General features: G+C 58.7%; 1 protein-coding gene and 1 long non-coding RNA gene across 2 annotated transcripts; both read right to left on the reverse strand.

Annotated features, from left to right (window-relative positions):
• Nucleotides 1–8,375: 8,375 nt before the first annotated feature.
• Nucleotides 8,376–16,412, reverse strand: LOC141921577 (uncharacterized). Its single transcript, XM_074820499.1, has 17 exons — nt 16,400–16,412; nt 16,286–16,310; nt 15,049–15,168; nt 13,528–13,704; nt 13,117–13,158; nt 12,863–12,947; nt 12,705–12,758; nt 12,190–12,388; nt 11,497–11,588; nt 11,106–11,267; nt 10,912–11,021; nt 10,356–10,551; nt 10,049–10,148; nt 9,776–9,921; nt 9,073–9,164; nt 8,828–8,986; nt 8,376–8,467 (listed from the first exon to the last, which is right to left on the reverse strand). The coding sequence occupies exons 1-17, from the start codon at nt 16,410–16,412 to the stop codon at nt 8,461–8,463; spliced, it is 1,779 nt and encodes a 592-aa protein (XP_074676600.1). The 3' UTR covers nt 8,376–8,460.
• A 1,220-nt stretch (nt 16,413–17,632) lies between these two features.
• On the reverse strand, nt 17,633–19,911 carry LOC141921681 (uncharacterized). The gene is made up of 3 exons (XR_012622734.1): nt 19,819–19,911; nt 19,574–19,732; nt 17,633–19,213 (listed from the first exon to the last, which is right to left on the reverse strand). It is a non-coding gene; the product is annotated as an uncharacterized LOC141921681 (long non-coding RNA).

The following is a 19,911-nucleotide window of genomic DNA, read 5'->3' on the forward strand; positions in this document are numbered from 1 at the left end:
TAAGGCTCCCTGCCCACGTCCTTTCCCCCAAAATGCAACCCCAGCCCAGCAAATGCGAACTGCCAGCAAATGCAACCTTCTAAGCAGCCCGTCCCTTTTCAGGCAAGTCCCAGGACTCTGCCACTCCCTACTCAACAGGCAGGCTGCTGGCCACACTCACACTTTCAGCGCTTCCACCCTGGCCTCCTTGCTTGGCCTCTCCATGGCCTGCATCCAGTCCTGGTAGAGGCCGACAACGAGCAGCTTGCCCGGGATGCTGCGGAGAAAGTCCTGCAAGGCCAAGGGCTTCAGGTGAGCCTTTGAAGGTTCCAGGCCAGCCAGGAGCTCTTCCAGCTGCAGGGCAGAAGCGCTCACCTTCAGGAGGGCAGCCAGCAGGATGACAGGCTGGTTTGCCAGGTCCACATCTGCGCCGCGGTCGAGGTCCTCCTTCAGCTTCTGGAGCGCCGTCCCCCTGTCGGATCTCCGGAATATCCCCTCCGTCGACGGTCCTCGCTGGTGCAGGATGTCCAGGAGCTCCTGCGGGAGACGCAGGAGGACAGCTGCTTGGCTGAAGAAACAAGTGACGGCAGAGGCCAGAGCTCTGTCCCAGGCTGGGCTCCCCCCCCCACCCGCAAAGGGTCTGGCGCCAGAAGCGGTGGCCGTGGGTGAAAAGCCCCGTGCCCCAGCCACCCCCGCAGCCGCTGGGGACAGTGGCTCTGGAGCAGCCACAGGGAGGGCTGGGGCCCCCCTGTCCAGGCTGGCCTACCTGGATGGGCCGGGGGCAGCGTGCCGGCCTCCCCGCAGAGGGCTGCCAGGGGGCTGCCCAAAGAGCGCCCTGCTGCAGCCGGAGCCCGCCTGCCCTGGCGCCGGGGGCAGCGGACGGGCTCCGCCGCAGCGCAAACGGCCAGGGCAGCCCCCTCCTCCTCCTGCTGGTGCTGCCCGCCGCTCCCTCCCGCTGCAAAGGGAAAGAGAGCAAGAGCCCGTCAGTGGGAACCGCCAGGCCAGCGCTCCCGGAGCCTGCCCTGCCCTGCCCTGCCCTGCCTGCAGCGCGGTGCTGAGCGGTGCGGCGGGACTGGACGGGCAGGGAGCCGGCAGCTGGAACCAGGGCTCTGGCTCAGCGGCTCCGGCTCGCAGTCTCCTGAGAACCGGCGGGACAGTGGGACAGCCCCGCCCAGCCCTCGCCCTGCCCTCCCCCAGGCTGCGAGCAGCAGCAGAGGGAGGCTCCCTGTCCCGCAGAATCACGTCCAGCGGCCGCTGCCCAGCGGGTGTCCCTGCTCGTCCGGGTGACATCCGTCCTCCCTTGGGGTGCCCAACCTGCGGGGTGACACTCAGGGAACAAGGGAGCACGGCTCCTCCCGGCTCTGGCCGAGGAGCAGGGACCCATGTGCCCGGCTCTGGGGACAGAGCTCAGGCAGGCAGCACCTCGAGTGCTCAGCACTGTCGAAGGGTCCCGAGCGCTCAGCTCTCTCCTGCTGCAGCGTGATGGGCACCGATTTTCTCTGGCCAAAGGGCAGCATCAACAGCATCCTCAGTTGTGCAGACGTGCCGGTCCAGGAGAAAAGAAGGCCCTCCCTGCCCTTCGTTCCCAAACTCACCTGGTGAGTGGCAAAGTCCCCCTCCATTGGTAGATGGGGCTGTTGGAGGCCCTTGCTTGGGATCAGCCTGCAAGAACCAGGCTGCGCTTAGAGAGCATCCCCGCGGCGGAAAGGGCCACCGGCGAGCGGCCACCCGGCACCAGCAGCCTGAGGGCGGCAGAGCGGGGACCCTCTGCCCTCCCGGACTCTCTGCCTCACGCGGCAGGTTTCCTCCCAGCACCACCAGCGGGGACATGCGGCGTTCCTGGTGGCTCCCCAAGCCTCTTTGCGCCCGGGGTGGCACCGCGGGACCCTCCCTCCCCCCTGCACAGGCTCACCCCACTCGCTGCACATCCCTGGCACCCCGGCACAGCCAGAGGCGGGTGAAAGGCAGCCGTTCTCACCTCTGCCTGGTCCTCCATCAGCCTCTCCAGGCTCCTGGCGCTGAATGTCTTCCACTGGGCAGGAGAGAAAGAGTGGAAGGAGGTGAGCAGCGACGCCTCTGCTGCTCGGCTGGAGGGCCAGCGCTCGGGGACAGTGGCCAGACTAGAGAGACACTCACGCCATGGCGTCGGCTCAGCTCCTTCTGCAGGAGTTTGATCGATGGGACGTCGGTCACGCGGGCTCCCGTGGCTCCTTCGGGTGTCCTGTGCACCAGCAAGGGACAGAGAGAGAGCTGGCTGAGCCCCAAGCCACCTCTTCTCCCTTCTCAGGCAGCTCTGCCTGAGAGCTGCCCGCAGCCGCGGCGGCAGCTCTCCCCACCTGGGGAGCTGTGTTGCCCCATCCGGCTGCGCCTGAAGCACCCCCCTAGCTTACCCCAGCAGCTTGCCCAGCCACAGCTGCTTCAGTGCCCGGGAGCTGCAGAAAGAGAGGAGAACCAGCGTCAGGCCCCGCTGCCCCCCAGCCCCTGGGCCCCTGCACAGCCTTGCCCCTCCCCTTGGGAAGGGCAGAGGGGCAGCACGAGGCCCCGTGGGGCAGGACAGGGGTGCTGCCCAAGCCCTGGCTCCCTGTGTCCTGCCAGAGCAGCTGCCCCTGCCCTTCCCTTCTGGGGACCAAAAGGTGACCAGGGGATGCAGGATGTGGAAACGCACCCCCATCCCTCCCTGCCGGCGTGCTGCCCGCTCCCTGCCCAGGCTCTGCACGGAGGGCAGAGGCCATTCACAGGGTGGTGTGGGCACGGTTGGGACCCTCTCCTGCCCGGCCGTGGGACGTGGCACCACGACTCACCCGAAAGTGGCAACACAGGTGCCGCTGGGCCAGATGAAGATGATGGAGGTCCTGTCCTCGTCGCTGTCTTCCTCCTCCTCCTCCTCTTTGACGTCCCCCGCTGCCTCCTTCCCGCTGCTCAGCACCCACAGCTGGTCCAGGGCCAGGCGGAGCTGTGGGTGCAGGGTGGTGCCACGTCTGCGGAGAAGAGAGACAGGCAGTGAGCTGGAGGTGGCTGCCTTGGGGTGCCCTCTGGCAGAGCCCTGCCCCCCACCTGCCCCTCTGTGGTGGTTAAAGTGAGCAGTGTTAAAGATGACACAGTAAGCATGGGCAAGCCCCCAGCACATCGCAACGAGTTGTGTCTCCCGGGGTTTGTCAGATTGGCAACACACCTTTTCCAAACACTCCACCAGTTTATCAGGACTCTGCACTTGTTTGGGAGTGAAATCCCAAAGCATTGGGGGTGACCACTGACTCAGGCACTTGCCCATCTTTTCCCACACACCTTGCCATTTATAGCTATCTGCCCTCCGGGCAGGTTTCCGGGTGGTGCCATTATTGGAGAAGTACCGCATGGCCCAAAACAAGATCTGGCAGACATTCAGAAAGCGCTGTGCCGCAAACACACTGGCCTGGGTGCTCCAAGGATAGCTAAAACTCTCAAAAACCGAGAGCATCTCTTCCCCTGGCTCACCCACGGAGGCGGTGAGACCCCTAACGAAAGCCCAGGCAGCAAACAGGTACCGGTTCACCCGCACAAGCAGTGATGCAAGCACATTATAAGCAGTCAGTAGCCAGTATAGCAAAATAAAACCCTTGACACATTTTCCACCGATAACAAACACCAGCACTGGGAACACACAGGGGATATAAGGATTAATCCAGCCCCACCACGCAAGCAAGTTGGCCAGCACTGCAAATGTTCCTTATCAAACAAATACAAATAAACCCAGAAAAATGGCTCCTAACAGATGGCTCTAACACACCTTCTCCTTTTGTCCTTATCTCAACCCTCTCGTGCCACACGTTGGGCGCCAAAAAGGCTGTGGTGGTTTAGGCCCCGCCGGGACCCGAGACCACGCTGCTGCTGCCCCTCCCCCACCCACCCACCGACCGGAACGGGGCAGGGAGTGAAATACAGACCCCGGGGCTGAGATAAGGAGAGGTTTGATACAACAGTGCAACAGCAACAAACCGAACAACAAGAACGATAACAATAGCAATAACAGTAATAACAATAAACAGAACAAGGGATATACAGATACAGCAGTGAGGGAAGCGACCCCACCCCACGCGTTTACCAACCTTCCCGCGCTTGGGCGCCCGGACCTGACGTCAGCATGGTATTGAATAACCCGGCTAGAGCTCCCTCCCCACTGCTGGGGAAACTTAACCCTATCCTGGCTAAACCAGGACACCTTGGGATGGACATTGGTGCATCCAGCACCAAGGCCCCAGGGCCTGGGGCTGGTGCCAGAGTGTCCCTGGCCTGGTGGCAGGGCCAGGGATGGGGGAAAGGCAGTGGGGCTCTGAGGGTCTTACCGCAACTTGGCGATGACCAGTTCCTCCTGGAGGAGGAGAAGGCGCCTCTCGCTCCTCCTGTGGCCCCGGGTCAGCCACACGTCTGTGCTCAGCACCGCCTCGGCGTCGGTGAGAGCCTCCCTGCGGAGCAGAGAGCGGCGGGCATGAGAAAGGCCACGGCTGCGGGGCCCGGCCGTGCCCACCCATCCCCGAGCCGCAGGGGGGATCCTACCTGGAGTGCCAGCAGCAGTTGGCCTGGCCCATCCTGCCCGGGACAGGAGGACCCTCGCTCTGCACCGCTCTGGGATGCGGCCCAGCCGGTCACAGCGAGGACGGGAAGCGGGGGTGCCGGTGCCGGGAAGCGCTGTTCGGCCAGAGCCTGCCTCCTGCCAGCGCTGCTCCGTGCCAGCACAGCCCCCTGCTGCCGGCTCTGGTGGCTGCTGGCTCCAAAATGGCCGCCTCTGGGAGCCCAACTGAAAGTGGGCGGGGCCTCGTGCCGGGGGTGCTCTCCAGCATGGCCCTGGCTGTCTTGCGCTGGGGAGCCCAGAGCAGGACAGAGCAGAGGGGAAGCACCCCCTCCCTCCGCCTGCTGCCAGTGGTTTGCCTGCTGCAGCCCGGGATGCACTTAGCCCCCGTTGCCCCAGGGGTACTTTGCTGGCTCCAAGTTGCTCAACTTTGGGTCCACCATGACCCCAGGGCTCTGCACAGCTGCTTTCCAGCTGGGTCTCCCCCAGCACATACGGCTCCAAAGGCTTCTTCCTGCCCAGGTCCAGCACTTTGCTCTTCCCTCTTCCCCTTCTTCAACGACAGCAGGCACCTGGCAGCCCCTTTCTCCAGCCTGTCAAGGGCCCTCTGGTTGGCAACACAACTCCCGGCTGCAGGAGCCTCTCCTCCCGGTCGTGTGCCTTCTGCAAGCTGTCTGAGGGTGCGCTCTGCCCCGTCATCCGCATCACTGAATGTGGACAGCGCGTGCATCGTGCGGCGCACGGCTTTCTCACAGAATGATCAGAAATTGAGGGGGAAGATCCACTTGTGTGTGTGTGTGTGTGTGTGTATTATAAATACGGTGCTTCTCCCTGTCATCCCTTCAAGCCATTAAAAGGTGTACAGGCTCTCTCGTTTTTCATTGGAATGTCACACCCCTTGGTAGTACTGACCTTACGTGCAACGTTGTATCAGGCTGTACTCTCGCCTAGGCTGTTAGATAGTAGGTAGCCTAGAGTAGTAGAGAGCAGATGATCTGCATTAATGGTGCTAACACCAGTGATGGGAGGCTGCATCTAGCTGTTCAGCCGAAGGGTAAAAATCAGAGGTGGCTGTTGAACTCAGTGGGCAATTGACTGAATTCAGCACGTTCAAAAAAGAGAAGGTACAGGAGAAAGGCATATTCTGTCTTGACTGTTACAATGCAGGTTTTAGGAGGTATGAAGATAAACCCTCCATGCCCCTCCGCCCACCCCCTTCCAAGAGAAAGGACTAGAGAAAAAAGATGCAACTTCTAGAGCAATGGGGCTTTTAATAGCCAAGTAAATTTCCCCGTATCATGCCCATTCAATGAGCTACTTTGTCTGACACTCCGCCTTACTCGGTACCAGCATAAGACTCTTCCCGGAAGAATTAGACAAACCAAAAAATTGCTGTACAGCCAGTTGCCTCTGTTACGCTATGGAAGATGCAGAATTCCTCCCTGACCCACAGCTTTCCACCTACAACCAAAACCGTAGTGAAGTTTTCCTCCATTTCAAATGGGCGCTGATGGCTCTTCCCCAGGGAAAGCCTTTCCTCTGTCACTCTGGGGGCACAGCTGCTCATAGGCAAGGCAAGCCCCGAGCCTCACGCACCATCCGAGGCCACCACCGTCCTCCTGTAGCCGTGAGCAAGATCTCAAACTCCTTTTCCGCTGCAGGAGAAGAGTTGTTAATAGAAGCGGATGCACGAGGCACGGTCTGTTCCAGAACAGTCACAGCTGTTCAAAGCTTTCCGTGCCCTGGGTTGGTGGTTGTCAGGACCAGCTCCTGCGTCAGCTTGCACCGAGGCTGGCGACAGCTGTATTTCATGCAGGTAACTCAGGTTTAACCCTTTGTCCCCTGAGCATCCGCACAGCTCCAGCAGCACCGAAAGTCACAGTGGGCCGCGCTGGAGCAAGCTGCTCCGCTGGACTTGTGGCAAGTGTTGCGTCTGCATCCCTGCCCTTCTGTTCTCCCTGTAGGGTCCTGGTCAATACAACAAGCTGCTCTCCCTGGAAATGACCATCGTGGCGAAAGACAGACTCCACTGTGAGCCATGACCTTCACCCACCGAGCAGCCAGCACAGCCAGGGACACGTCTGTGCGAAAGGCCCTCCCCGTGGCAAAAAGGGGATCCATAGTCAGCTTTGGATGGCGTGTGTCTGGTGGAACTGTTGATACTGCGCGATGCCTTGATTAAAATAGGAGCGATGAAGAGAGTTCAAAACCTGCCCTTTTCAGGAAAAATGCAGGAAATCAGAGTCTTTGCAGGAAAAATGCAGGAAATGGGCATCTTTTGGCTATTTTACACTCCAACCAGAAAGATTGTGGGCCCGTGTTTTGCTGATTAGGGATACCAATTAAACTCAGACACCAGAGTGAAGAGAGCAGGCGTATTTTACTGGAAATAGCTAAATAACGTAACAGAATAGTACAGAAAACATACAGTACGAAAAGACACAATAGTGCACTTAAACAAATAGGAAAATACAGGGTCATGCATCAAATCATTACTACCTGAGGGAGAGAACAGTGATTAAGAAAGATCCATCACCACTTGCATACGTCACCATCATCCAGACCCGCAGTGGCTGGGCAGCCCCGGTTACAGCGAGGATTTGGAGAGCCTGTCCCGGCAAGTGGGAAATCCTACGCGGTGCGTCCACCCGTAGGTGAGGCTTCCAAAGTCGCTGTGAGCGGGTCCAGCCTTATATAGCCCAAAATCAGCAAGCCAGAACAGCTGGCACCTCTGTTTTGAGCGGAACATCTGGTTTCACTCTCACATTAGATTCCCCCGGAGCCTGGCCAGGGCTCAAGGGAGAAGCTAAGGGAGTTTCCCTGCTTATCTAATTTATTTATGTTCTTTTTAGAACAAGGCCACACGTCTGGTCCCAAGGCCGGACAGCAGGCTTCATGGCCTTGTTAACTTACCTCTATGCCAAGAAGAAGAAAGATACATTCAGGATAGACATGTTTCCATTACATTCATCATCAGTCAGGAGTCTATGATATCTAAGCTACATCTTTCATTAATGACCATACACATATCGTTAATGACTACATACTAAGTTAGCAGCTTTGGCTCGGGGCCTGTTGTTCAGGCTTCAACACTTCAACACTTTAGCGCTTTTTACATCAGGATAGGCGGTTTGTTATAACCTAGTACAATACCTACTAGCACAACGGTTATCAGGTACAAAATATACAGGATTCCTCTATAGGTCAACTCTGGCTTGGGCCTATTGTCCAAGCCTTAGCACTTCAGCCCGGTGGTTAACGCTTTAAGGGCAGTTCAGCACGTTGGGAAAAGGGATGGAAGACCACTCTTGTGGACGCTGTCTGGACTGGGCTAGGCTGGGCTTGGAGAGCCTGGGAGGGTCTCCGCGGTCCCAGCTTTCCCGCAGTGCTGACTGTGGTGGCTGCTGCCTGTTCTTTCCTGCAGTGCTGACTGCACCCACCTGGTGGGGCTGTCCTTGGGAAGGGCACCAGAGCTGAAAAAGCCCCTGGTGGAGGGGCGGGGAGAAGCTCTTCTCCAGAGATTTGCCAGAAACTCTCCAGAGCATCCCTTTTCCAGCCCGTGAGATGCTCTGTGTGACAGGGAACGTGCCCATTAGTCCACAGTCCTGGGCAACCTGGTCTAGGTGACCCTCCTTGAGCAGGCGGGTTGGACCAGAGGACCTCCACAGGTCCCTCCCAGCCTCAGCGGTTCTATGGGATGCTGTGCTTTGGTTTGACTCCTCAAGCACCTCAACTCAGCCCCGATGCCTGCTGGAAAGGATTCTGGCGCAAGGGATGATCCCAAACTCCTCCACAAGGATGCATCACAAAACAACGTCTACCTCGTCCAGAATATCGTACGGCACACACATTCAGAAGAGAGAAAATGTCCTTTTATTGCGGACATTAACTGCAGGAGCCCAGGAGTCACACGGGTTCAACCAGTAACAGCAAAATCAGCACCTACAACGACAGAGCCAGAAAGCACTGGTAAAGCCACAAAGGCAGCAACAGGCATGGCTTGGTTCCCCTTTCTCTGGGAAACAGGAATTGTTGATATCCCAGAAGAGAGCTACTGCTGGCATTGGCTCTGGGGTGGCTCCGGCCCCTTATCCCCATGGGTAATGCCCTTAGAGAGCTGTGCAGGTGCAGAGGTGCACAGTGCCCCTGTGCCACACAGCAGGGCTCCCCTGGGCAGCTGCCACGGCGTTCTTTCCAAACCCTGCATAGCACCATCCCCTCGCCGTCCCTTGCCAGTGAGTTGGACTGACTTAGAGCAGTGTGGGGAGTTGGCAAAGATGGGCAGCAGAGCCTGGTACACACCTGGGGCTTCCTGATCTTTTGCACCTCCCTGCTTTTCTTGCAGTGCCCATCTTCTCCTCTCTTCTCTTCTTCGCCTGGTGGGGTTCCGTCTCTTCTGCCCAGGCCTCTTCTCTCTTTCTTTTCCTTTGGCTGGCGTTCTCCTGGCGGGAGCCTGCAAACCTTTCCATCCCACAGCATGATTAGACAGGTAAAGCCAGGATCAATCGGAATCAGTTCTTGATTTAACCAAAGCTGACTCATTTTACCTTCTTTGCTCTGAGAGGCTCTTTGGTTCCTCTGCGCATCCCAGGGCCTCTACCGTGGTCGCGGGGGTGGCTGGAGACAGAGCAACGGGTGCCTAAAACAGAAAGGTCGTCATTAGCAGGTGGCAAGGGATGCCCTGAAGTAGTAAGCAACTGCTTGGCACGTTGCTGCCTTAGCTCTACAGAGGAGATCCCTTTGGCCGGTTTGCATTAGCCCTTTCTCCCAAGGATCTCACTCTGGAACACAGGGTTCACGTGGGGGTGTGACAGTTCATTTGTGGGGCCATTCAGCAGAGAGCCTGCGATCCCCTGCCGGGCAAGAGAAGGCTGGCCCACTTCCTTCTGCCAGAATCTCTTCTGCCCTCCCAAGACAGAGCTCTGTGGATGCCCATTTGGTGCACTACAACCTTGTGCGGTGGGAGGCTTTGCTTTTGAAATCTATCTTTCTGTGGCATTTTGTAGGTATTTCCTTTGAGTAAGCACATGCCTAAGGCATTGGAGAAAAGACCTTGCCAGTTTTCCTTACAGCGTGCTATTCCGGGGGGGGGGGGGGGGGGGGGGGGGTGGGGGGCGGTGGTGTGAAATAAAATGCAAAGCCACAAGAGATCGAATGCCAGGAAGAGGCACAGCAGCTGCTTGGACCCAGCAGCAACTCCCCTCCTCCTACCTAAGACACATTGTTGCAGCGCTCGTGGAGCTGCCATACCTCCGCCCATTCTGCTCCCAGCACCGCGTCTGCCCCTGCTGCTCTCTGGAGGCTGAGCAGAGAGGCTGGTGCATCCAGGAAGGCTTTTGCCTGGAGCTGTGCGACTGCTTCACCTGCCGGGCCATGCTCCCTTCCCAAAGGCAGCTCTGGAAAGCAAAAGCACGTGCAGCCAAGTGACTTGTTGGAAGTGGACAACAGCTAAAGCAAAACCCACAGGAAGCCCTACCCCCGCTGTCTGCTCAGGCTGTGACAGCCCTCAGTCCCTCCTCCTACCTGTGGATCTGCCCATGGGCTCTGGTGACATCTGGCCAGCCATCTCCTCCCCCAGGATGTCACTGCCGTTCTCAATGAGAAATTCCACCAGCAGCTTCACCTGCACACATCAAAGCCTTGGTTTCAGCGCAGGTGTCTGAAAATGTGCCAAGCAGCCTTTCCTGCTCCTGACCCTTGCTTCTGCACAGGCTGTGGCTGTGGCTGTGGGGCTGCTCTTCCAGGCAGCCACTCCACCGGCATTTGCTCAGGAGAGGAGGAAGCTCTGAGGGTCCAGGCAGGCTGCAGGCAGCCGGTCAATGCAGCGTACCTTCTCGGTCACCTCCAGCATGGCCTCGAGCGGGAGCAGGTCCTCGTCGGGTGGGCCCAGCAGGTTTGGCCCCAGGCAGATGGCCAGGTTGCTGGAGGTCATTCTGCTGGTGGGCACGTGGTGGCCAATGTTCTGCAGCAGTGAGATCAGGCGCTGGAGGAGGAGGAGATGGGCTGCAGGCAACTTCTCGGCCACCCTGAGGGAGCAGGAACACAACGTTAAGGAAGCAGATGCTGCCCACAGCTGTCCCCGAAGCTTGCACAAGGCAGGTGGGAGCCAGTGTCTGTGTTGTGCCACTTTCCAGGTGCTCTCAGGCAGCGATCAGGGCTCGTGTGCTTCAGGAAGAAAACACACTGCTGCTTCCCAGCTCCTGGTTTCACCCAAGCCCACGCAAGGGAAGGCTCCCTGCCCACGTCCTTTCCCCCAAAATGCAACCCCAGCCCAGCAAATGCGAACTGCCAGCAAATGCAACCTTCTAAGCAGCCCGTCCCTTTTCAGGCAAGTCCCAGGACTCTGCCACTCCCTACTCAACAGGCAGGCTGCTGGCCACACTCACACTTTCAGCGCTTCCACCCTGGCCTCCTTGCTTGGCCTCTCCATGGCCTGCATCCAGTCCTGGTAGAGGCCGACAACGAGCAGCTTGCCCGGGATGCTGCGGAGAAAGTCCTGCAAGGCCAAGGGCTTCAGGTGAGCCTTTGAAGGTTCCAGGCCAGCCAGGAGCTCTTCCAGCTGCAGGGCAGAAGCGCTCACCTTCAGGAGGGCAGCCAGCAGGATGACAGGCTGGTTTGCCAGGTCCACATCTGCGCCGCGGTCGAGGTCCTCCTTCAGCTTCTGGAGCGCCGTCCCCCTGTCGGATCTCCGGAATATCCCCTCCGTCGACGGTCCTCGCTGGTGCAGGATGTCCAGGAGCTCCTGCGGGAGACGCAGGAGGACAGCTGCTTGGCTGAAGAAACAAGTGACGGCAGAGGCCAGAGCTCTGTCCCAGGCTGGGCTCCCCCCCCCACCCGCAAAGGGTCTGGCGCCAGAAGCGGTGGCCGTGGGTGAAAAGCCCCGTGCCCCAGCCACCCCCGCAGCCGCTGGGGACAGTGGCTCTGGAGCAGCCACAGGGAGGGCTGGGGCCCCCCTGTCCAGGCTGGCCTACCTGGATGGGCCGGGGCAGCGTGCCGGCCTCCCCGCAGAGGGCTGCCAGGGGCTGCCCAAAGAGCGCCCTGCTGCAGCCGGAGCCCGCCTGCCCTGGCGCCGGGGCAGCGGACGGGCTCCGCCGCAGCGCAAACGGCCAGGGCAGCCCCCTCCTCCTCCTGCTGGTGCTGCCGCCGCTCCCTCCCGCTGCAAAGGGAAAGAGAGCAAGAGCCCGTCAGTGGGAACCGCCAGGCCAGCGCTCCCGGAGCCTGCCCTGCCCTGCCCTGCCCTGCCTGCAGCGCGGTGCTGAGCGGTGCGGCGGGACTGGACGGGCAGGGAGCCGGCAGCTGGAACCAGGGCTCTGGCTCAGCGGCTCCGGCTCGCAGTCTCCTGAGAACCGGCGGGACAGTGGGACAGCCCCGCCCAGCCCTCGCCCTGCCCTCCCCCAGGCTGCGAGCAGCAGCAGAGGGAGGCTCCCTGTCCCGCAGAATCACGTCCAGCGGCCGCTGCCCAGCGGGTGTCCCTGCTCGTCCGGGTGACATCCGTCCTCCCTTGGGGTGCCCAACCTGCGGGGTGACACTCAGGGAACAAGGGAGCACGGCTCCTCCCGGCTCTGGCCGAGGAGCAGGGACCCATGTGCCCGGCTCTGGGGACAGAGCTCAGGCAGGCAGCACCTCGAGTGCTCAGCACTGTCGAAGGGTCCCGAGCGCTCAGCTCTCTCCTGCTGCAGCGTGATGGGCACCGATTTTCTCTGGCCAAAGGGCAGCATCAACAGCATCCTCAGTTGTGCAGACGTGCCGGTCCAGGAGAAAAGAAGGCCCTCCCTGCCCTTCGTTCCCAAACTCACCTGGTGAGTGGCAAAGTCCCCCTCCATTGGTAGATGGGGCTGTTGGAGGCCCTTGCTTGGGATCAGCCTGCAAGAACCAGGCTGCGCTTAGAGAGCATCCCCGCGGCGGAAAGGGCCACCGGCGAGCGGCCACCCGGCACCAGCAGCCTGAGGGCGGCAGAGCGGGGACCCTCTGCCCTCCCGGACTCTCTGCCTCACGCGGCAGGTTTCCTCCCAGCACCACCAGCGGGGACATGCGGCGTTCCTGGTGGCTCCCCAAGCCTCTTTGCGCCCGGGGTGGCACCGCGGGACCCTCCCTCCCCCCTGCACAGGCTCACCCCACTCGCTGCACATCCCTGGCACCCCGGCACAGCCAGAGGCGGGTGAAAGGCAGCCGTTCTCACCTCTGCCTGGTCCTCCATCAGCCTCTCCAGGCTCCTGGCGCTGAATGTCTTCCACTGGGCAGGAGAGAAAGAGTGGAAGGAGGTGAGCAGCGACGCCTCTGCTGCTCGGCTGGAGGGCCAGCGCTCGGGGACAGTGGCCAGACTAGAGAGACACTCACGGCATGGCGTCGGCTCAGCTCCTTCTGCAGGAGTTTGATCGATGGGACGTCGGTCACGCGGGCTCCCGTGGCTCCTTCGGGTGTCCTGTGCACCAGCAAGGGACAGAGAGAGAGCTGGCTGAGCCCCAAGCCACCTCTTCTCCCTTCTCAGGCAGCTCTGCCTGAGAGCTGCCCGCAGCCGCGGCGGCAGCTCTCCCCACCTGGGGAGCTGTGTTGCCCCATCCGGCTGCGCCTGAAGCACCCCCCTAGCTTACCCCAGCAGCTTGCCCAGCCACAGCTGCTTCAGTGCCCGGGAGCTGCAGAAAGAGAGGAGAACCAGCGTCAGGCCCCGCTGCCCCCCAGGCCCTGGGCCCCGGCACAGCCTTGCCCCTCCCCTTGGGAAGGGCAGAGGGGCAGCACGAGGCCCCGTGGGGCAGGACAGGGGTGCTGCCCAAGCCCTGGCTCCCTGTGTCCTGCCAGAGCAGCTGCCCCTGCCCTTCCCTTCTGGGGACCAAAAGGTGACCAGGGGATGCAGGATGTGGAAACGCACCCCCATCCCTCCCTGCCGGCGTGCTGCCCGCTCCCTGCCCAGGCTCTGCACGGAGGGCAGAGGCCATTCACAGGGTGGTGTGGGCACGGTTGGGACCCTCTCCTGCCCGGCCGTGGGACGTGGCACCACGACTCACCCGAAAGTGGCAACACAGGTGCCGCTGGGCCAGATGAAGATGATGGAGGTCCTGTCCTCGTCGCTGTCTTCCTCCTCCTCCTCCTCTTTGACGTCCCCCGCTGCCTCCTTCCCGCTGCTCAGCACCCACAGCTGGTCCAGGGCCAGGCGGAGCTGTGGGTGCAGGGTGGTGCCACGTCTGCGGAGAAGAGAGACAGGCAGTGAGCTGGAGGTGGCTGCCTTGGGGTGCCCTCTGGCAGAGCCCTGCCCCCCACCTGCCCCTCTGTGGTGGTTAAAGTGAGCAGTGTTAAAGATGACACAGTAAGCATGGGCAAGCCCCCAGCACATCGCAACGAGTTGTGTCTCCCGGGGTTTGTCAGATTGGCAACACACCTTTTCCAAACACTCCACCAGTTTATCAGGACTCTGCACTTGTTTGGGAGTGAAATCCCAAAGCACTGGGGGTGACCACTGACTCAGGCACTTGCCCATCTTTTCCCACACACCTTGCCATTTATAGCTATCTGCCCTCCGGGCAGGTTTCTGGGTGGTGCCATTATTGGAGAAGTACCGCATGGCCCAAAACAAGATCTGGCAGACATTCAGAAAGCGCTGTGCCGCAAACACACTGGCCTGGGTGCTCCAAGGATAGCTAAAACTCTCAAAAACCGAGAGCATCTCTTCCCCTGGCTCACCCACGGAGGCGGTGAGACCCCTAACGAAAGCCCAGGCAGCAAACAGGTACCGGTTCACCCCCACAAGCAGTGATGCAAGCACATTATAAGCAGTCAGTAGCCAGTATAGCAAAATAAAACCCTTGACACATTTTCCACCGATAACAAACACCAGCACTGGGAACACACAGGGGATATAAGGATTAATCCAGCCCCACCACGCAAGCAAGTTGGCCAGCACTGCAAATGTTCCTTATCAAACAAATACAAATAAACCCAGAAAAATGGCTCCTAACAGATGGCTCTAACACACCTTCTCCTTTTGTCCTTATCTCAACCCTCTCGTGCCACACGTTGGGCGCCAAAAAGGCTGTGGTGGTTTAGGCCCCGCCGGGACCCGAGACCACGCTGCTGCTGCCCCTCCCCCACCCACCCACCGACCGGAACGGGGCAGGGAGTGAAATACAGACCCCGGGGCTGAGATAAGGAGAGGTTTGATACAACAGTGCAACAGCAACAAACCGAACAACAAGAACGATAACAATAGCAATAACAGTAATAACAATAAACAGAACAAGGGATATACAGATACAGCAGTGAGGGAAGCGACCCCACCCCACGCGTTTACCAACCTTCCCGCGCTTGGGCGCCCGGACCTGACGTCAGCATGGTATTGAATAACCCGGCTAGAGCTCCCTCCCCACTGCTGGGGAAACTTAACCCTATCCTGGCTAAACCAGGACACCTTGGGATGGACATTGGTGCATCCAGCACCAAGGCCCCAGGGCCTGGGGCTGGTGCCAGAGTGTCCCTGGCCTGGTGGCAGGGCCAGGGATGGGGGAAAGGCAGTGGGGCTCTGAGGGTCTTACCGCAACTTGGCGATGACCAGTTCCTCCTGGAGGAGGAGAAGGCGCCTCTCGCTCCTCCTGTGGCCCCGGGTCAGCCACACGTCTGTGCTCAGCACCGCCTCGGCGTCGGTGAGAGCCTCCCTGCGGAGCAGAGAGCGGCGGGCATGAGAAAGGCCACGGCTGCGGGGCCCGGCCGTGCCCACCCATCCCCGAGCCGCAGGGGGGATCCTACCTGGAGTGCCAGCAGCAGTTGGCCTGGCCCATCCTGCCCGGGACAGGAGGACCCTCGCTCTGCACCGCTCTGGGATGCGGCCCAGCCGGTCACAGCGAGGACGGGAAGCGGGGTGCCGGTGCCGGGAAGCGCTGTTCGGCCAAAGCCTGCCTCCTGCCAGCGCTGCTCCGTGCCAGCACAGCCCCCTGCTGCCGGCTCTGGTGGCTGCTGGCTCCAAAATGGCCGCCTCTGGGAGCCCAACTGAAAGTGGGCGGGGCCTCGTGCCGGGGGTGCTCTCCAGCATGGCCCTGGCTGTCTTGCGCTGGGGAGCCCAGAGCAGGACAGAGCAGAGGGGAAGCACCCCCTCCCTCCGCCTGCTGCCAGTGGTTTGCCTGCTGCAGCCCGGGATGCACTTAGCCCCCGTTGCCCCAGGGGTACTTTGCTGGCTCCAAGTTGCTCAACTTTGGGTCCACCATGACCCCAGGGCTCTGCACAGCTGCTTTCCAGCTGGGTCTCCCCCAGCACATACGGCTCCAAAGGCTTCTTCCTGCCCAGGTCCAGCACTTTGCTCTTCCCTCTTCCCCTTCTTCAACGACAGCAGGCACCTGGCAGCCCCTTTCTCCAGCCTGTCAAGGGCCCTCTGGTTGGCAACACAACTCCCGGCTGCAGGAGCCTCTCCTCCCGGTCGTGTGCCTTCTGCAAGCTGTCTGAGGGTGCGCTCTGCCCCGTCATCCGCATCACTGAATGTGGACAGCGCGTGCATCGTGCGGCGCACGGCTTTCTCACAGAATGATCAGAAATTGAGGGGGAAGATCCACTTGTGTGTGTGTGTGTGTGTGTGTATTATAAATACGGTGCTTCTCCCTGTCATCCCTTCAAGCCATTAAAAGGTGTACAGGCTCTCTCGTTTTTCATTGGAATGTCACACCCCTTGGTAGTACTGACCTTACGTGCAACGTTGTATCAGGCTGTACTCTCGCCTAGGCTGTTAGATAGTAGGTAGCCTAGAGTAGTAGAGAGCAGATGATCTGCATTAATGGTGCTAACACCAGTGATGGGAGGCTGCATCTAGCTGTTCAGCCGAAGGGTAAAAATCAGAGGTGGCTGTTGAACTCAGTGGGCAATTGACTGAATTCAGCACGTTCAAAAAAGAGAAGGTACAGGAGAAAGGCATATTCTGTCTTGACTGTTACAATGCAGGTTTTAGGAGGTATGAAGATAAACCCTCCATGCCCCTCCGCCCACCCCCTTCCAAGAGAAAGGACTAGAGAAAAAAGATGCAACTTCTAGAGCAATGGGGCTTTTAATAGCCAAGTAAATTTCCCCGTATCATGCCCATTCAATGAGCTACTTTGTCTGACACTCCGCCTTACTCGGTACCAGCATAAGACTCTTCCCGGAAGAATTAGACAAACCAAAAAATTGCTGTACAGCCAGTTGCCTCTGTTACGCTATGGAAGATGCAGAATTCCTCCCTGACCCACAGCTTTCCACCTACAACCAAAACCGTAGTGAAGTTTTCCTCCATTTCAAATGGGCGCTGATGGCTCTTCCCCAGGGAAAGCCTTTCCTCTGTCACTCTGGGGGCACAGCTGCTCATAGGCAAGGCAAGCCCCGAGCCTCACGCACCATCCGAGGCCACCACCGTCCTCCTGTAGCCGTGAGCAAGATCTCAAACTCCTTTTCCGCTGCAGGAGAAGAGTTGTTAATAGAAGCGGATGCACGAGGCACGGTCTGTTCCAGAACAGTCACAGCTGTTCAAAGCTTTCCGTGCCCTGGGTTGGTGGTTGTCAGGACCAGCTCCTGCGTCAGCTTGCACCGAGGCTGGCGACAGCTGTATTTCATGCAGGTAACTCAGGTTTAACCCTTTGTCCCCTGAGCATCCGCACAGCTCCAGCAGCACCGAAAGTCACAGTGGGCCGCGCTGGAGCAAGCTGCTCCGCTGGACTTGTGGCAAGTGTTGCGTCTGCATCCCTGCCCTTCTGTTCTCCCTGTAGGGTCCTGGTCAATACAACAAGCTGCTCTCCCTGGAAATGACCATCGTGGCGAAAGACAGACTCCACTGTGAGCCATGACCTTCACCCACCGAGCAGCCAGCACAGCCAGGGACACGTCTGTGCGAAAGGCCCTCCCCGTGGCAAAAAGGGGATCCATAGTCAGCTTTGGATGGCGTGTGTCTGGTGGAACTGTTGATACTGCGCGATGCCTTGATTAAAATAGGAGCGATGAAGAGAGTTCAAAACCTGCCCTTTTCAGGAAAAATGCAGGAAATCAGAGTCTTTGCAGGAAAAATGCAGGAAATGGGCATCTTTTGGCTATTTTACACTCCAACCAGAAAGATTGTGGGCCCGTGTTTTGCTGATTAGGGATACCAATTAAACTCAGACACCAGAGTGAAGAGAGCAGGCGTATTTTACTGGAAATAGCTAAATAACGTAACAGAATAGTACAGAAAACATACAGTACGAAAAGACACAATAGCGCACTTAAACAAATAGGAAAATACAGGGTCATGCATCAAATCATTACTACCTGAGGGAGAGAACAGTGATTAAGAAAGATCCATCACCACTTGCATACGTCACCATCATCCAGACCCGCAGTGGCTGGGCAGCCCCGGTTACAGCGAGGATTTGGAGAGCCTGTCCCGGCAAGTGGGAAATCCTACGCGGTGCGTCCACCCGTAGGTGAGGCTTCCAAAGTCGCTGTGAGCGGGTCCAGCCTTATATAGCCCAAAATCAGCAAGCCAGAACAGCTGGCACCTCTGTTTTGAGCGGAACATCTGGTTTCACTCTCACATTAGATTCCCCCGGAGCCTGGCCAGGGCTCAAGGGAGAAGCTAAGGGAGTTTCCCTGCTTATCTAATTTATTTATGTTCTTTTTAGAACAAGGCCACACGTCTGGTCCCAAGGCCGGACAGCAGGCTTCATGGCCTTGTTAACTTACCTCTATGCCAAGAAGAAGAAAGATACATTCAGGATAGACATGTTTCCATTACATTCATCATCAGTCAGGAGTCTATGATATCTAAGCTACATCTTTCATTAATGACCATACACATATCGTTAATGACTACATACTAAGTTAGCAGCTTTGGCTCGGGGCCTGTTGTTCAGGCTTCAACACTTCAACACTTTAGCGCTTTTTACATCAGGATAGGCGGTTTGTTATAACCTAGTACAATACCTACTAGCACAACGGTTATCAGGTACAAAATATACAGGATTCCTCTATAGGTCAACTCTGGCTTGGGCCTATTGTCCAAGCCTTAGCACTTCAGCCCGGTGGTTAACGCTTTAAGGGCAGTTCAGCACGTTGGGAAAAGGGATGGAAGACCACTCTTGTGGACGCTGTCTGGACTGGGCTAGGCTGGGGTTGGAGAGCCTGGGAGGGTCTCCGCGGTCCCAGCTTTCCCGCAGTGCTGACTGTGGTGGCTGCTGCCTGTTCTTTCCTGCAGTGCTGACTGCACCCACCTGGTGGGGCTGTCCTTGGGAAGGGCACCAGAGCTGAAAAAGCCCCTGGTGGAGGGGCGGGGAGAAGCTCTTCTCCAGAGATTTGCCAGAAACTCTCCAGAGCATCCCTTTTCCAGCCCGTGAGATGCTCTGTGTGACAGGGAACGTGCCCATTAGTCCACAGTCCTGGGCAACCTGGTCTAGGTGACCCTCCTTGAGCAGGCGGGTTGGACCAGAGGACCTCCACAGGTCCCTCCCAGCCTCAGCGGTTCTATGGGATGCTGTGCTTTGGTTTGACTCCTCAAGCACCTCAACTCAGCCCCGATGCCTGCTGGAAAGGATTCTGGCGCAAGGGATGATCCCAAACTCCTCCACAAGGATGCATCACAAAACAACGTCTACCTCGTCCAGAATATCGTACGGCACACACATTCAGAAGAGAGAAAATGTCCTTTTATTGCGGACATTAACTGCAGGAGCCCAGGAGTCACACGGGTTCAACCAGTAACAGCAAAATCAGCACCTACAACGACAGAGCCAGAAAGCACTGGTAAAGCCACAAAGGCAGCAACAGGCATGGCTTGGTTCCCCTTTCTCTGGGAAACAGGAATTGTTGATATCCCAGAAGAGAGCTACTGCTGGCATTGGCTCTGGGGTGGCTCCGGCCCCTTATCCCCATGGGTAATGCCCTTAGAGAGCTGTGCAGGTGCAGAGGTGCACAGTGCCCCTGTGCCACACAGCAGGGCTCCCCTGGGCAGCTGCCACGGCGTTCTTTCCAAACCCTGCATAGCACCATCCCCTCGCCGTCCCTTGCCAGTGAGTTGGACTGACTTAGAGCAGTGTGGGGAGTTGGCAAAGATGGGCAGCAGAGCCTGGTACACACCTGGGGCTTCCTGATCTTTTGCACCTCCCTGCTTTTCTTGCAGTGCCCATCTTCTCCTCTCTTCTCTTCTTCGCCTGGTGGGGTTCCGTCTCTTCTGCCCAGGCCTCTTCTCTCTTTCTTTTCCTTTGGCTGGCGTTCTCCTGGCGGGAGCCTGCAAACCTTTCCATCCCACAGCATGATTAGACAGGTAAAGCCAGGATCAATCGGAATCAGTTCTTGATTTAACCAAAGCTGACTCATTTTACCTTCTTTGCTCTGAGAGGCTCTTTGGTTCCTCTGCGCATCCCAGGGCCTCTACCGTGGTCGCGGGGGTGGCTGGAGACAGAGCAACGGGTGCC

Source organism: Strix aluco, chromosome 3 (genome assembly GCF_031877795.1).
Source record: "Strix aluco isolate bStrAlu1 chromosome 3, bStrAlu1.hap1, whole genome shotgun sequence".
Lineage (NCBI taxonomy): Eukaryota > Metazoa > Chordata > Aves > Strigiformes > Strigidae > Strix > Strix aluco.